Source organism: Gopherus evgoodei, chromosome 17 (assembly GCF_007399415.2).
Source record: "Gopherus evgoodei ecotype Sinaloan lineage chromosome 17, rGopEvg1_v1.p, whole genome shotgun sequence".
Classification (NCBI taxonomy): domain Eukaryota; kingdom Metazoa; phylum Chordata; order Testudines; family Testudinidae; genus Gopherus; species Gopherus evgoodei.
Window position 1 is genome coordinate 24,725,725 of NC_044338.1, and position 17,548 is coordinate 24,743,272.

The 17,548-nt window shown below is 52.7% G+C and overlaps 1 protein-coding gene across 1 annotated transcript in view; it reads right to left on the minus strand.

Annotated features, from left to right (window-relative positions):
• The window catches only part of MLXIPL (MLX interacting protein like), a 60,634-nt gene extending 43,299 nt beyond the window's left edge, over positions 1 to 17,335 (minus strand). Inside the window, exons 1-4 of the mRNA XM_030536596.1 lie at positions 17,040 to 17,335; positions 1,689 to 1,795; positions 1,301 to 1,383; positions 45 to 134 (exon numbers count right to left, since the gene is read on the minus strand). Of these exons, the coding sequence (XP_030392456.1) occupies positions 45 to 134; positions 1,301 to 1,383; positions 1,689 to 1,795; positions 17,040 to 17,335 (576 nt within the window). The remainder of the gene's footprint in view (positions 1 to 44; positions 135 to 1,300; positions 1,384 to 1,688; positions 1,796 to 17,039) is intronic.
• Between the last annotated feature and the right edge of the window lie 213 nt (positions 17,336 to 17,548).

Sequence of the window (17,548 nt, forward strand, 5' to 3'; positions counted from 1 at the left end):
ACAGCCCCAAAGCAATGAGCACCGCAGCGAAGGGAGATGCTGACTCGCTTCTTGTAGTAAATCCTCCACTTGTGATACTCCTTCATCACCACCTCGATCCGTCGCTTCCAGTAGTTCCCCTCCAGCACGACAGCCTAGCAAGGACACAGCCAGCACATAGGTCACGGGCATCCTCAGCCAGCACCTGGGTGTTAGCTCCCGCTACAACCAGAGCTCCTCCCCACAGCGTCCCCTGCTGGGGGAGGCCGGGCTGGCGTAGCCGGGAGCCCCCCCTCAGCCAGCGCTCCTGCCCCCTCCCCACAGCATCCCCTGCTGGGGGAGGCCGGGCTGGCGTAGCCGGGAGCACCCCCCGTCAGCCAGCGCTCCTGCCCCCTCCCCACAGCAACCCCTGCTGGGGGAGACTGAGCTGGCGTAGCCAGGAGCCCCCCCTCAGCCAGCACTCCTGCCCCCTCCCCACAGCAACCCCTGCTGGGGGAGACTGAGCTGGCGTAGCTGGGAGCCCCCCCCTCAGCCAGCACTCCTGCCTCCTCCCCACAGCAACCCCTGCTGGGGGAGGCTGCGCTGGCGTAGCCAGGAGCCCCCCCTCAGCCAGCACTCCTGCCCCCTCCCCACAGCAACCCCTGCTGGGGGAGACTGAGCTGGCGTAGCTGGGAGCCCCCCCCTCAGCCAGCACTCCTGCCTCCTCCCCACAGCAACCCCTGCTGGGGGAGGCTGGGCTGGCGTAGCCGGGAGCGCCCCCCCCCCAGCCAGCGCTCCTGCCTCCTCCCCCCAGTGTCCTCTGATGGGGGAGGCTGGGCTGGCGTAGCCAGGAGCCCTCCCCCCCAGCCAGCGCTCCTGCTCCCTCCCCACAGCGTCCCCTGCTGGGGGAGGCTGGGCTGGCATAGCCGGGAGCGCCCCCCCCCAGCCAGCGCTCCTGCCTCCTCCCCACAGTGACCTCTGATGGGGGAGGCTGGGCTGGCGTAGCCGGGAGCCCCCCCCTCCAGCCAGCGCTCCTGCTCCCTCCCCACAGCAACCCCTGCTGCGGGAGGCCTGACACACACATATCCCCTTCCCCAGCTGCGGGAGTGCAATGTGGCTCCCATCTGGGCGCTTGGCCTCAGGGCTGGTTTACCTCAGCCAAAAGAGAGGCCATTGTATGCTGGACCCTGGGAACTGCAGAAACAGCCCCCACTACCCCATCACTGCCCCCAGCCTGTCAGAGCCAGACCAGTAGAGACCCTCAGCCCAGATGCCAGCAAGTGGCTCTAGATCTATTCCCACTCTACCCCCATGTGGCTGGGAAGAGCCCTTGTGTACATACCTCGGGTTTCCGGTGCTCCTCCGCCTCGGAGCCCTCCAGGGGGGTCACAAACCCACACACGGGACTCTTCCTCCGCTCCACATCTGCCCACAAGAGGCTCGAGTTAGAGTCTAGTCCCCCCCCCCCATGCCATCCAGGGACAGGCCTTGCCCCTTCCCTCACGTCGTCCAGGGAGAGGACTTGCCCTTTTCACTCAGTCACTCACCCCCTCTGAGTCCCTCCTCAGGGTGAATATCTGCCCCGCCTCTACCATAGGAGAGAATTCTCCCACTCTCCAGAGTCATTCCTCCAGGACTCCCGGACGAGGGCCAGGCTCTCAGAGCCATAGGTCCGCCCTCATGGGGAGGATTCAGGGCCCGGCCCCAGGGCAGCTGGGCTGTGTACTCACATTGGATGTACCAGGCTCTCCAGATAGCATTGTTGAGGCGGATTTTATCTCGGCAAAGCAGCCTCAGACCCTTGAAATTCTTCCACTTTGGAGACACCAGCTTCCCACTGAAACATGCACAGGAGAGGGATGGGGTGAGATTGGTTTAGTTGGGGATGGTCCTGTTTTGAGCAGGGGGTTGGACTAGATGCCTCCTGAGGTCCCTTCCAGCCCTGAGATTCTGTGATTCTATTATGGGAGATGGCTGGTCCTAGCTGCACTGTCCATCAGAGGAGTTTCCAGGGCTCTATAAACCAGCAGTAATGGTGCCTCACAAACCCTGGGTTTGTGGGTACATAGCCAAAAGAAACTACAGGGCAGCCGGAGATTGCATACTGCTCTGGGGCTGAACACAGTACTGTGCTGTGTCACATTCAGCACTGCCAAAGTCTGTGCAGCTCCATTGGTGGTGATCTATGGCCATTACTTGAAGATCTGCAGATAGGATTTTTCAAAAGCTCCCCCTCATCTCTGCCTCCCCTGGGTCTAGGCCTGCTCTCTGCCTCCCTTCCCTTCCCCTCCCTGCTTCCAGGGCCTGGCCTGCAACCTCTCTCCTGGTATCCAGGCTCCCAGAGGCAGCCGTGTTTGTTTTACAGCTTGTTGTGGTGGCTGTGTGCCCCTAATGGGCCTGCGGTGCTGGCAGCCTCATTACACTAATCCATGTACCCGGGCTCAGGAGAGCACATTTACTCCAGCCCAGAGAGCAGCTGGGCAGCCGCAACCCTGGGAGACCATGTCTGGTACCAGAGTTCAGAGCTGTCACCCCAAGTGTAACTTCATTCAGGGGTTTCCAGGCTGCTTGTGCACAGCAAGAGTGTGCCAAGGTCCAGGGAGGGGCTGGCTCTGGGGCTGGGGCCTGGGGTATGGGACAGCCAGGTCTGGGGCAGGTCAGGCTTCCGGGCTAGGGGTATGAGACAGCTGAGTTGGGAAGGGCCGCAAGCTGAAGTGAGCATGTGATGCCAGGGATCTGAACTGGAGTTCTTTTAGCTTCTGGATATCATTCAGGATTCTGGGGACAAGTCCAGGAAAGGTCCCTTGCAAGCAGGAGAGGCTATGTTTTGTCTGGCATTGGGGGTGGAGCTCAGTTTCTCCAAAGACTCCTCCCGTGCACAGGATGTAGAAGCAGGAGGTGTGGATCCTCTCTTTATACAGAGCAGTGGGAGCAACACACCCTGCTGTTCCCAGCATCCCACTAGCTTTCTAGAGTTGTCCCCACATGCAGTGTCCTGACCAGGCCTGAGAAGGCACCAACTTGGTGTGTCTCTATGGGAATGTCATGGGAGCAAAGTCTGTCCCGCCAGACACACTAAGATGAGAGCCCTGAGGCAGGCTGCTCCTGCAGCTCTCTCCTTTGTATATTCAAATCTACGAAACACTCCTCCTGCATGTTCTCCCCTGAAATCTATTTCCTGTGACGTAGGCTCCAGGAGCCGAGTTTCAGAAGAGCTCAGCATCCAGCATGCACCCGCCATGCTGTGTCCTTCTGAACACCTGGCCTATGGTGTTTATGATCAGTTCTGCATAGTGTCCCTAGGGCCATCGACTGTGTCATTGACAGAGGGCACAACAGGATCCTGCAAGAACCACATGCATCTAGAACCCCTTCCTGGAGGGAGGTCAGGAGACCCCTGGGATTTCTAAGGCCACGTCCAGACTAGGAATTAAAATCGATTTTAGATACGCAACTTCAGCTACGAGAATAACGTAGCTGAAGTCGAATTTCTAAAATCGAGGTACTCACCAGTCTGGACGGCGCCGCATCGATGTCCGCGGCTCTCCGTGTCGATTCCGGAACTCCGTTCGGATTGATGGAGTTCCGGAATCGATGTAAGCGCGCTCGGGGATCGATACACCGCGTCCAGACTAGACGCGATATATCGATCCCCGAGCAATCGATTTTAACCCGCCGATGCCGCGGGTTAGTCTGGACGAGGGCTAAGGCTCCAGCATATGGAGCTCCTGGCGGTGCACCCTTGCTGGAAGGCTGGGCACACTAGAGCTACTCAGTATCCGCTGGCTGTATGGTGGGGCTGCTTCCTGTGATTCCCCCCTCCTCAGAGGTGCTGCCCAATCCTAGCACAGTGAGGTGTCTGCCTGTGAGCCCTTAGGAGGGTCTCTCACCATCACCCCTGCTAAGGGGAGAGGGAGTTTATAATGTACAGTTAGGACCCCCACACACACACACTCTCTATGAACACACTAGGGAAGGGGTGGTGGGGTCTCTCCATGTTCCATGCTGCTCCTTCCCACACAAGAACAAAAGACAGTGAAAAAGCAAACAGCTTATGGCCACCCCCAGCTCTGCCTGGACCTTTTCTAGCCCAGGGTGTGATAAGCCTGGGTGCTGATTGAGAAAGGGCAGGTGCACTAGAGAGGAGCAAATGTCCAGTGGCAATGCAAAGCCGGAGGGACCCGTGCAGTGGGGTTATACTTCGGGGTAGCTCCTGTGCCGATGGTGTGAGTGCCACCTGCTCACTGGAGTGCCCATCAAGGGCTGTGAAGCTGTGGGTGAGGGGATCAGGCAGTCAGGAGACAAGTGCACAGAGGGGTGCAACTGCTATCACCAGGGAATTTGAACTTTCCCCAGAGCTACAAAGCAAACACCTTGCCAGTGCCAAGCGGGCGAGCCAATTGAGTTGCAGAATTTCCTGGGTGCTTGGCCAGTGCCAGCCGGCCAAGGTTACCCAGGCTCAGTCACTGCCAAAAGTGCTGAACTTTGACTCCTTCAAGAGACAGAAACTCACCCTTACGCAAAAGGCTTTAAAGAATCCCCTGTGCCCACAATGGACATGGTGCCAGCCTCTTTCCCTGTGGCATGACACGGAGCCCCCCCCTTAGAAGCATGGACAGAAGAGGGAGATGGATTTAGGGCTTAATTATCCTTATGTTGTTTCCCAACATTAATTATCATGTAATCATTTGTCAAGTTCATCAGGCTGATCTTTGCTCCCTGATCCACCCTTGAAGACGGCCCTACCCCTTCAGAAACAACTCCTGGAGGAGAGCGCGGCTGAGCTGGGGAGCAGGACTTGAAGAGACAGATGAGCCACTTGACCAGCCACCTGAAACTCAGAAAGGGAAGCCTCAACTCCTGATCACACGCATGTCATGGAGGGCCAGAGGCAGCTTCCCCTTCATGGCCTGGGCCTGAGATGGGAAATGATTGGGATTCTTTTCAAGCCAGACGGTCAGTTCCCCATGGTGTCATTACCCTGCATTGAGAGTCAGTTCATCCAGGCTGGGAAATGTATCTTGATGCATAGGAAGTGCCAGCCCCCAGGGAATAGGCACAACAATAAGGTCATAATGGAAGAGGGAAGGAACTGGAACACAGGACTCCGGGTTTCTATCCCTAGCTTTGCCATTGACTCACTGTGTGATTTAGGGCAAGTCACTTAACTTCTGTGCCTCAGTTTTCCACCTGTAAAATGGGGACCAACGTACTTACAGAAGTGGGGAGCTTTGGGGTGTGGGGGGATCTATGGTCAAAAAGTGCCAAGTCTGAGGATTATTCCTGAGTACAGCTCAGTGAAGGAGGGTCCTGGATGGAGTTTGCAGCAATGTCACTGAGACCTAACACAGCACTAACTTCAGCTGTGCCTGGATCGATGCATGCGCCCCTTCCACCCTCCAAAACACCCCCAACTGCACAAGCACAACAGCCCCCTGCCCACACCACAGCCCTTTCCCAGGCACACTCAGAAAATGTTGGTGCAGACTGCACAGCGTGGGAGGCAGGAGCAACAGAGGGACCAGAAACAGGGCCAGGAAACAGAAAGAGAACCATTGTGACAAACACAAGTGACTCCCCCAGTGCAAGGCTGTAACCAGAGGGAGAGAGACCCTGGCCTGAGACTATAGGGTGAGAGCAGGTAGCGATTAGAGGAAATGTAAGCGTGACCAGCCCAGGGAAAAGCCTGGAGACATCACGTCACAAACCAGGTAGGGGACAGGTTGGTGGTTCTCTGTGGCTCTGGTTCAACTGCCACTGGAATATCGCATTCAAAGCAGGATCTCCCAAAACTAGATAAATACAGACAACTGGGAAGGAGCTCTGAGAAGAAGCAACAAAAATGGAGGGACTGCAGGAAGAGTGAAAAACTAGATTTGCAGAGCTTGGCTAAATGACTTCACATGGGGTGGGGAATGTGATCTGTGCACACGTGATGGGGATGAATACCAGGGGGGCAGGAATTAATCAGGTTAGGGCTCAGGGCTGGACCAAGGAGAAGTGGAATGAAATGAAGAAAGGGAATATTTAGGCTGAATATCAGGAAAATCTTCCTTCCTGTCAGGGAGATCTAGGAGCCTGGGGAACAATCTCCCAAGGGAAGCGGGAACCCCAGGACCTGAGCCATTTAAATGAGACCAGACAAAGCACCCAGCAATGCACTGTAGAGACCATCTTGCTCTTGGGTCTCTGGGAGAATGGATAAGGTGGAGTTGCACAAGAATCCTCTAGGCCCTCCTGACTGCTTGCCTGGGATAAAATGCCACTTCAATTAAACATGATGCCAGCCACACACGCAGCCACCCCAGCCTGGCCTGGCTGTCAGGTCACATGATAAATCCTTGGCCTCAGAATTCAGCCTTCCACAGGCCTGTTCAACTGCTGAGCCTGATCCTCCACCTGAATCCTGTATTTGTTTCTCCTGAAACAAACACCCCGCCAGTGCCTAACAAATGGGCACCCCTTCCATTAGTACCTCATTTCCCCTTGCAGAGAGCTCTCGCCATGTCCAGGGCTCACATCCTGGCACCAGAGCAAACACTCCTCAAGGTGCATTGGGAGACCCAGAATGCTAATGGTTGCCCTCCCCATGCACCCCTGAGAGTGCAGGCTCCATGGTGCATTTAGAACCCTGAAATACCCTGTAACTATGTCAGTAAACTGTTAATGTTCCTCCTTGGGTCTATGCTGGTGGTTCTCTGAGTTGCCTCTGCAGACCTATCCCAGATCCTCGTCTTGTCCTCTTTCCCTGCCATATCCTTCAGCTAAGATAAACACAGCCACAACCCTGCTTTGTATTTTTTCCCCTAAAACTGTCTATTCGCCATTGTCACAGCAGACACCATCCTTGCTGGTTCTCAGGCTCATAACCTTGGATTCATCTTCAAACCTCCCTCCTCACGTACACACATCCCCACTGCATTTCCCATCCCAAAAATCCATCCCTTTCTTCCTGTCCACACAGCTACAACACATGTCCATGCCCTAGTTATCTTCTGTTGTGACTACTGGCCCCTCCTCCTTGGCCTCCTCAATGCTCATATTTAGTATCCTACACAGAAAGGAAGTGTGGGCCAGTGTTAAATTTGCTGCACTGCCACAGACTTCCTGGGTGACTCTGGACAAGTTACTCAGGCCTGGTCTACACTTAGAATTTAGTTTGCTGAAATCCACACTCCAAGTGCTATAACTATGCCAACATAAACTCCAGTGTAGATGCAGCTAGACTGACAGAAAAATTGGTCAAACTAGCTATAGTCACTTGGGGAGGTGAAGCTCCTAAAATGATGGAAAAACCCCTTCCCTGGCTGTAGTCTGTGTCTACACTATGGATTTACAGAGGCATAGCTACAGCAGTGTAGCTATGCTGCTATAGTGCCCCAGTGTGTCATAGAAGATTAGGGCTCAAAGCAGGACCAACCCCAACTAAATCATCCCAGCCAGGGCTTTGTCAAGCCAGGCCTTAAAAATGGAGATTCCACCACCTCCCTAGGGAACCCATTCCTAGTTTTTCACAGAATATCAGTGTTGGAAGGGACCTCAGGAGGTATCTAGTCCAACCTGCTGCTTAAAGCAGGACTAGTCTCCTGGCAGATTTTTGTCCCAGATCCCTAAATGGCCCTCTCAAGGGCTGAACTCACAACCCTAGGTTTAACCAGCTGATGCTCAAACCATTGAACTATCCCTCCCCAAGCAATGTACCAAAGCCTGGGATTGAACCAGGAACTTCTAGATCTGCAGTCTAATGCACACCTGACTCAGCTATTTTGGCAACTAACAGCCAAATATCCTATTCTTAATATCCAACCTAGACCTCCTGCACTGCAGCTTGAGACCGTTGCTCCTTGTTCTGCCATCTGCCACCACTGAGAACAGCCGAGCTCCATCCTCTTTGAAATTCCCCCTTCAGGTAGTTGAAGGCTGCTATCAAATCCCCCCTCACTCTTCTCCTCTGCAGACCAGATAACCTCAGTTCCCTCAGCCTATCCTTGTAAGTCATATGCCCCAGCCCCCTAATCATTTTCATTGCCCTCCGCTGGACTGTCTCCAGTTTGTCCACATCCTTTCTGTAGTGGGGGGCCCAAAACTGGATGCAATACTGCAGATGTGGCCTCACCAGTACCAAATAGAGGGGAATAATCACTTCCCTCGATCTGCTGGCAATGCTCCTACTAATGCAGCCCAAAATGCCGTTAGCCTTCTTGGCAAAAAGGGCACACTGCTGACTCATATCCAGCTTCTCATCCGATGTAATCCCCAGGTCCTTTTCTGCAGAACTGCTGCTTAGCCACTCAGTCTCTAGTCTGAAACAGCGCATGGGATTCTTCTGTCCTAAGTTCAGGACTTTGCACTCGTCCTTGTTAAACCTCATCAGATTTCTTTTGGCCCAGTCCTCCAATTTGTCTAGGTCATTCTGGACCCTATCCATACCCTCCAGTGAATCTACCTCTCCCAACAGCTTAGTGTCATCACAAACTTGCTGAGGGTGTAATCCCTCATCCAGATCATTAATGAATTAATGTAGACATGGCCTTAGTCTCTCTGCCTCCACACCCCATCTGTTCTTCCTACCCCGCTCTGTGTCTGTGTTAAAGATGGAGAGGTGCACAGAAACTACAGTAATGGGGCCCAGATAAGAACCTATGTATGCCGGAGTTTTTCCTCTCCCTCTATGTTGTACACATAGAGCAGTATGTTGTGTAAATATAGTTGGCCAAGCGAAGTGAGGCCTTACTCTCAATTCGATGGCATTTCTCTGTCTGAAATGTGATAACATGTGACCACTGCATCCAATACATTCCAATATTTCAGGGACTGTTCAACACATTTAAGAGCAGAGCCCTAGTGATTGTGGTGAGAATCAGGAAACTAGAAGAGGGAATGGGTGGACACATAGAATCCCTGGTGTCCCAGTTTCAGGATAAGTGCACCTGTACTCCCATATGGTGCGTGGCATAGATGCCAAATTATTTCCTCACTTTAGGAGTGAGATGACATGGGTGTGTTTCTAAATGCTTTTGAAATGGGGTGTGAATAGAACAAGGTGGGGCAGAAGGACATGGTCTGGTATCTGGCTCCACTGCTGTCAGGGACAAAGGTCTTAGACATTTTCATCCTTTTGGATAGAGAGGACTATATAGATTATGAGCAATGTAAACAAACTCTGTTGCAAAAGTTTAAACTGACCCCTGACACATACAGGAAAAGGTTTGGGGAGTTTAGAAAAAAGGGGACATGACCTATGCTGAGGTATCAGCTCAAATTAGGGGTTATGTAAAAAAATGGGGAACTGGATAAGGGGTTAATGAGGCCGGTGAATTAATGGGTTTAGAACAGTTCTATCGATTCTACCCCTCTGGCCTGAAATAATGGTTAATAGACCAAGATACTAGAGATATGACCATAGCTGGGGAATGGAACAACAAATATGCAGATAGCAGGCCTGGATCTAAGAGGAAAATCAAGGGAGATAGCCACAAAGTGGACCCCAATCTGGCCCTCCCAGAGGAGGACATCCCGGGAAGGGAGAATGGGCTAGATCCAGACCTGGATGGGAGGCAAACCCAAAAAGGGAACCCAGGGAGCTAAGGTGTTTTTATTGCCATAAGTCTGGCCATAAGGCGACACACTGCCTGGTGCTAGGGAGACCAGAGGCTAGTGATAACCCACAATGGATCTAGGTAGCAGTGACCTCACCACTGATGGAACCAGCCCCAATGGTCCCAGCAGGAACCTGACCTTGTCAGATCCCGAAGGAGAATCAGCTTCCCTGTGGTGGTGGATGGGGAAAGGCCCAGGGATGGAGGGATGCTGGAGCCCAGGTAACTCTGGCTCATCAAAGGGTGCTGGCCCCTTGAGCATCATCCCGGATAGATTCCTGACCAGTCAGGGACTAGTGGGACCCCCTTTCCTTGGTGGCTCAGATCCATCTGAAATGGGGTGACTGTAAAGGGCCTAAGGATGTTGGTTTACACTCCCAACTGCCGGGAGAAGTCTTGCTGGGAAATGACAAACTGTCCTGGGCCCAGGTCACTTGTATGGTCTCTTGGAGCCAAAACGCCAACAGCTGCAGCCCTAGGCTGTGACCTTGAGCTGCATGCTGGCAGCTGAGGAGAAGCTCTGAGTGGCTGTCTGATAGTGCAAGTGTGTGGCCAAGGCCATGTAGAGTCCTGCTGATATGCTGACCTGAGGGGGACTGGGGATGAGCCTCAGTGACCAGGCTGAGCAGAGAATCCCAGCTCCTGGTTTGGAATGGATTGCAACTGATTGACCCCTAGCTAGAAAAACCGAGGGCTTCAACAGACTCCCTTGGCAGCCCCTGACAAGGGAGCCCTTGGAAACGTTTTCTGGGTCTCAAAGGCTGCTCCATAGAGAGTGACTGCCCCCTGGGAAAGCTGAGTCATGCGGAATACAGAGACAACTGGTGGTACCGCAAAAGTACTATCTTAGGTTTCTCAGCCTGGCCCATGATATACCCTTCTCACGGCACATGCATAGTGCGCCAAGCAGCACTTACTACATGTTTCACACTGGCCTGGGGATTGTGAGGCAGTGAAAAAATAGTGTAAGTCCTGTAACCCCTGCTAGAAGGTGGCGAAGGGCCAGGATATGGGGAAAAGGCTATTCTGGTGGTAGTAGGTTACACCACCCACTATCCACAGGCAGCAGCTCCATCCTCCACAGAGGCAGAAAAGTTGGCTGACGCTTTGCTGGCGCTATTCAGCTGGGTGAAATTTCTGCAGGAGGTTTTAACTGACCAAGAGGCAAACTTTATGTCTGCCCTGCATGTCGGTCTATTGGAGAAACATGGAGTTCAGCACTTACCATCACCTCTCTATCAACCCCAAGATAATGAGCTGCTTGAAAGATTTAATAGGACCCTTAAATGATGCTGAAAATGTTTGTGGACCAACCCCCTGTTGGCTGGGATAAATGTGCCCTTACCAGCTGTTTGCCTATTGGGAGGTTCCCCAGGAATCCATAGGATTCTCCACTTTTGAACTGCTCTATGGGAGGAGAGCATGGGGGCCCCTGAACCTAATGAGGGCAGAGTGGGAAGGTATGGCCTCTCCCAAGGGGAGTCCTTGCTGCAGTACGTGCTGGCCTTCTGGGAGTACTCACTTAACCACTGGATTTTGCCCAGAAGAATCCAGTGAGCACTCAGGAGAAACAGAGAGCTTGGTTTGACCACCACACGTGCCTGGACTGAGTGCTGGTTCTCATTCCACTGTGGTGGAATAAACTCCAGGCTGCCTGGGAAGGGCCCTTTAAAACCATGAAACAGCTCAATGAGGTGACCTGTGTGGTGGAGCCGCTAACCTCTCCCACCTCCACTGAAGGTAGCATGGGAATGTGATGAACCCGTTTTGACCGAGGACTCCAGCGCTGGCCGGGTGCAAGCACTAGGAGGAGGAGGGAGAGGATCCTCTAAGAGATCTGGGGGCAGAAACAGAGGACTGCCTCTCCCCTGACTCCACAGCTCTCTGTGATCACTGAACTCTGCACAACAAGCAGAGATCAGGGGTGTGCTGCAGGGTTAGCACCAGGTATTTTCCAGTAAGCCTGGACATGCATCACTTTGCTGTCCACTGGGTGGAGACCGGCCGCGGTTAAAAGTCCACCCTTTGGGGTTACTGGGAAAACAGAGCAGAGCCTAGAGGAGGAAATCACTGACATTCTGGAATTAGGGGTGATCCAACAGTCAGACACTCCAGGGGCATCCCCCTGTGCGTTGGTGCCAGTCGGATGCTGTGGGATTGTAGACAGGTCGCTACTGTCACTGTGGTGGATGCATACCCCATGCCTAGAATCATCTGGTGTCCTACCAGGCCAGGTGGGAAAGGCCAATTCCTGACCACAAGTGACCTCACCCAGATGCCTTTGGATTCAGGTGCCAGGCTCAAATTGGCATTTGCCACCCCAACACAGCTCTTTAAGTTCCTGGTGCTTCCTTTTGGCTTCAAGGGAGCCCTGATTCCCTTCCAGCAGCTGGAGGATCAGTGACTGGATAGGTTGTGGGAGTTTGGCCTGGCATATATCAAGGATGTTTGTGCTCAAAGCAGGACCAATTCCCAACTAAATCATCCCAGCCAGGGCTTTGTCAAGCCTGACTTAAAAACCTCTAAGGAAGGAGATTCCACCACCTCCCTAGAGAACCCATTCCAGTGCTTCACCACTCTCCTAGTTAAAAAGCTTTTCCTAATATCCAACCTAAACCTGCCCCACTGCAACTTGAGACCATTGCTCCTTGTTCTGTCATTTGCTACCACTGAGAACAGTCTAGATCCATCTTCTTTGGAACCCCCCTTCAGGTAGCTGAAAGCAGCTATCAAATCCCCCCTCGTTCTTCTCTTCTGCAGGTTAAATAATCCCAGTTCCTTCAGCTTCTCCTCATAAACCATGTGCTCCAGCCCCCTAATCATTTTTGTTGCCCTTCGCTAGACTCTTCCCAATTTTTCCACATCCTTCTTGTAGTGTGGGGCCCAAAACTGGACGCAGTACTCCAGATGAGGCCTCACTATAGGGTTGAGGTCCGCTATTTCTCACCTCAATATATTATTTATTTGTTTATTTAAAAACATTTTTGCTGTTAACAAGCATGTTATCTCTAGACACACAAATCCAGTTTGAGAACTGCAAAACTAAGCATCTCTGATGGTATCTTCCAGAGGGAGCACTGAGTCCCATTGGGTAGATAGAAAGATTAACCTAAATGATCTATACAGAAGCCACTGGAACCCCATAAGATTAATGTTCTGGAGGATGGCACAGATTGCACCCTCAGCAAGTTTACAGATGACACTAAACTGGGAGGAGTGGTAGATATGCTGGAAAGTAGGGATAGGATACAGATAGAAGACTGGACCAAAAGAAATCTGATGAGGTTCAACAAGGACAAGTGCAGAGTCCTGCACTTAGGACAGACGAATCCCATGCACTGCTACAGACTAGGGACCGAGTGGCTAGGCAGCAGTTCTGTAGAAAAGGACCTAGGGGTTACAGTGGATGAGAGGCTGGATATTGTATTAAGCGTACATATTATTGTGGGCCGGGATTGTGTGTAACCTTTCTAGGGTGACAAATATACGATCTAAGAGTTCAAAAGGTTATAGTGAAAATGTGCCAGACCAGAATGGAGTTTTGGGACAATAAGTGTGAAGTGGATTTCCTGGGGAATCCTGTGGCAGAGATAATGCAAAAACCGAGCCCTTTGAAGCTATGCTCTGAGGAATGGGTCTTTGTCTGCTGATTACCTGGTACAGAAGAAAAATAGCAAAGGCCCAAGCTGCCTAAAGAAGAAACATTAAAAATTTCTTCATTTCTGGCTTTTCATCCCAAACTTGGAAAGCGTCTACCAAACTGCAGCTTGTTGGTGCAAAGCCTCGTCCTGGGGAACAGAACAGGCTTCTCTTAAAAACTTGTTTTGATGAAAAGTGCCGACTGTGACCCAGTGCTGTGCTGTTTACCGAGTCCTTTCCTGGAAGTTACAGAGCTGAACTCTGGCAGCCTCGTTAGCAGAAGATGCTAAACATGTTTCTAGGTGAGACGTGTGCCTGTGCTGACGGGACGTAAAGGCATTAACGAAATGCATGTGAGAGATTAGGGAAACTCCATGGAAAGGGTTAGACACAAAGGCCTGGCTCTCCAGTGCACAGCATGTTGTGCTGTCCTCACACCACTGCAAAGGAAGTATAAAATGCTACCAAATGAGACTGGGAGCCCTTTACAGCCTGTGCTGGACTTTTTACCTCACACACCCTGTGAAAGAGTTACTATGGACCTGAACAGGGAGACACTTAACCTGTCTTCCTGTGTCTGGAAGATGGGCCAGGCCTCATTAGAAGTACAGCCCAGCTGGGGAGAGATGGCTCCCCACATAAATAGCTGAAGAGCCCAGCAGTAGGGAGGAGACCCAGAAGAGATGAAGTAGATTGTTCCTCCGAGGTTCTCTGGGAGGCAGCCTGAAACACAGCTAAGAAGAGCACACAGGCAGGCTGGCTCCTTCACCGTGAATGAGGAGAGCGGCCCTGTGGAGCTGTAGCTGCCTGAACCCCTGAATGAGGGGAAGGTGTGCCAGCCCCAGGATTGGGCACTGATTGAGGCATAGAAGTCTGTGGTCACACAGGTGGAGAGCCTAGAGCAGCAGAGGTGCGCCCACCATGAGGTGGCTACCAGCCAAGTGGAAGGTTTGGTTTCTATGCATTTCTGTCAGGCTTTGGTAAGAGACACTGAAGCCCCAGCAGGGGCAGGCATCTGTAACGTGGTCTGCTCAGAGTGCCAGGTTATTCCTGCCCTGGAGTAGCAATAGGAAGGTGGGTAAAACGGAGGCAAAACATGCTGCAATGCCACATCCAGCCAGGAGGGGGTGTGGTGGGGGTAAATTTGCCCCCCTCCTGGCTGGATGTGGCATTGCAGCATGTTTTGCCTCCCCCTTGCACATGTGCACATCAGTACTCTAGGTGTAGGGCAACAGTGAATTGGGCCCAATGAGTCCAGGCTGAGTTTGTCCCACGGGGGTGGCTGCCACAGTCACAGTGCGGTGTGCACTGAAGAATGGATTATGCTCTCTTCTCTGGCTGGGGGCTAGCTGAGGAGTGTAGCAGTGAGAGCAAGCTGCTCACGAGGAGGCTTGGTGCCCGGGCCCACGTGAACTAGCCCGTGCAGAGCGTTGTGAACATGAGTGCCATGTGACTCCACGGCACCTAGGAAAAACGTCCAGGGCACTGGCAGAAAAGAGGAGAAGACTCAGTGAGTCCATAGCTGGGCTTTCTGCAAGTTCAATTGCCTGGGTGCAGTTCTGGCCCCCTATGAAGGGAAACAGGATTCGGGGCAGTTGTGTAAACAGAAAATCACACCAGGAATTGCCAAGTCTGCATCACCAGTTTCTCTTTTAATAAGAAACCTACCCACTGCAAAGCCACAGAATCTGCCACCATTCTGCTGGGGGCTATGAGATCAGATTAGTACCAAATGAGCCCGTGATCATGGAGTTTGGGCCCACCCCACAGGGACACAAAAGGGGGACAGTGTTAACATGCAAAGGTTTCTCCCTGCCAATTTCAACCTCAGTATGTTCAGTTGCAGGGCTGTTCTGAAAGAAAAACAAGAAGGCTGCTGGAGCTATTTTCTAACCGGAAAAGTGCAGGGTGAACCGTGGCCAGAAGCACCTGTACTAGTTGTCTATTTTGATCTGTATCCGAAATGCAATAGATGTGCTTGACTCCTAAGATGTAGGCCAGGTTTACACAGATTTTGCACAGGTATAACTATTTTGGTTAGGGGGGTGATTTTTTTTAAATTACCAAAATAGTTATAGCAGTACAACTGCTGGTGTGGCTACAGCTATACCAGTATAAGGGCGCTGTACATTGGTATAGGACGCTGTATATTGGTATAGGTCTTCCTGTAGAGAATAAGCGGAATTAGCTATACTGCTATAAGGGACTCTGACACCTGTATCAGTGTGTCTGCACTAAGGGGTTGTACCACTTTAACTCTAGGGGTGTAAATAAAGCAATGCAGGTTTTGTGTGTAGATGAGGCCTGAGAGATGCACAGACAATTGTGGGGAGAAGAACAAGAGGACATGCTGTGAATGGTCACCCGCCTGGGTTACAGAAGCATCTGGGCTTGATAGGAGAACAGGAGTTGTTTCTAGTCTCCTCCTGTAACCAAAGAGAAAAGCTGATCTCTGGGGTGGGGAAGTGTAGGAGTAAATGTGTGTCACCTGTTTGCTTTTATCATCTTTTTTCTCTAATGCTTTGTTCCAGTTACTAATTAAAAATAATTGAAGAGGGCTGGTGATCAGTATTACTGATTGCAGGTGTCCAAAATGCAGTGGGACCTGCAGGATAGTAATGGTTGGTAGACACAGGGTAGGGTAGTCACATCCCGGTCTAAGAGCGGAAGAATTGCAAGATTCTGCCAAGCTGTAGCAACCCCTGCCATGCAGAATGTGGGCCCTGAGACAGGTAGGGGCAGGAGTCCTAAGATGTGAGGTGCGTGCACTGTGAGGGACAGAGGCACAGCTAGGCCTGGAAAGGTGACAGTACTGGCTTCCCACTCTGCTTCTCAAATGCAGACAACTGGCTCCTCCTCAAATGATCCAATGGGAACAACCCCCCTGGGTCAGAGACCAGGCCTGGAAGTGCAGAAGGACTGTAAAGGGGTTAGAACAGGAGCCGGGCTGCAGCTTGAATAAGGAAAACGCAAAACAAGACCAAATTCTCCTCTGTCCCACTAGCCAGTGTGGGAAAGGGAGTGGGAGGGACTGGGAAAAGGGTAATGCCTGTTTGGTGTGCGTTTGTGGGGTGCCCAGCTGGCTGAGGGCAGAGATGGGGAGAGGGAAAAGACTCAGCAGAAACACCAGGGCTTTCTCTCCCCTGCCCCTCTGCCCCATGCCCAGACTCCGGCTGCACTAGCAGGAGCCCAGTGTGAATGCTGGCTGAATTCAGCACTGTGCCGAGTGCAGGGCTGAAGCTTGCACCACTCTATCCCAGAGCCACCAGGGCTCCGTCCAGCCTCCTGCCCCAGGCACAGCTGAGGGCAGCCCTGAAATCTGCCCTACCCTGTACCTGGCTTTCCAAGGGTCCCTATGGAACTAGTGGCAGCCAGGATGTAGTTGCCACAGCCATATCCCTTTCTGCCTCTGGAACGCTCCTCACTCACCTAGAATGTGCCCTGAGCCAGGGAGCGCTTGGGGGAGGAGAGGGTCCAGAGCTAGCAGATCCAGCTCTGCACTGGGAAGGGGTGACCCTACTGCCCCAGGAGCCTTCCCCAAGGGTTTGTGTGGCTGCTTTGCAGCTCCTTAGCACCAGTGTGTGCCCTGTAAAGGGCTGCAGGGTGACGGAGAATCTGGTCAGCCAAATGGGGCTCCATGGGCCTTTGCTGCTTCCTTTCTTGGTTAAGAGGGAGAAGGTTGGCTGGTTGGTTGGGGAAATTCCTAAGCAGCCTCCCTAGTCTGTCCCCCCTCCTCCTCAGCCCATGAGTCCTGTGCCAGAAGGCTTATCCCGGGGAAGGGGATCACTGATCCCAGGGGAGAGGGAAGCCAAGGGTCCCAGGCAAAAGGATCCTCAGACTCACCTGTAGGCCAGGCTCATGCACTCGAAGAGCCGAGTGAGGGTCAGGTCGATGGTGTGGGGATCAGCTGGCTCTGGCTCAGTACCATGGTGGCGCCGGCGGGGCACCGAGTCGCTGTGCGGCGAGGAGACCATGAAGTGGCCGCTGTGGATGACCTGCGAATGCGGCAGGGAGCCTGAACCTGGTCCAGCACTGCCCGTGCCTAGACCCTCTGAGTCTGAATCAGAATCCGAGTCTGTGCCTGACCTGACCTGCCGGTCCGGGAATGGTCCGTGCAGCCCCACCTGTGTTCCAGCCATTGTGCCCAGCGTTGGTAACAAGTAGCCGCCTGCCAGTAAACCTCTCTGTCTGGGTACCTAAACAGCCCACATCACAGCTGTCCCACACAGGCCCATTAGCATAATGAGTGAGTGTGCACCACGCCCCCTGGGCAGCATGTTGCTTCCACACCCTTTCCCTCCCACAGCCTGTCCCTTGCTTGCTTGCCCTGTCTCCTCTAAGACTCCCTGCTA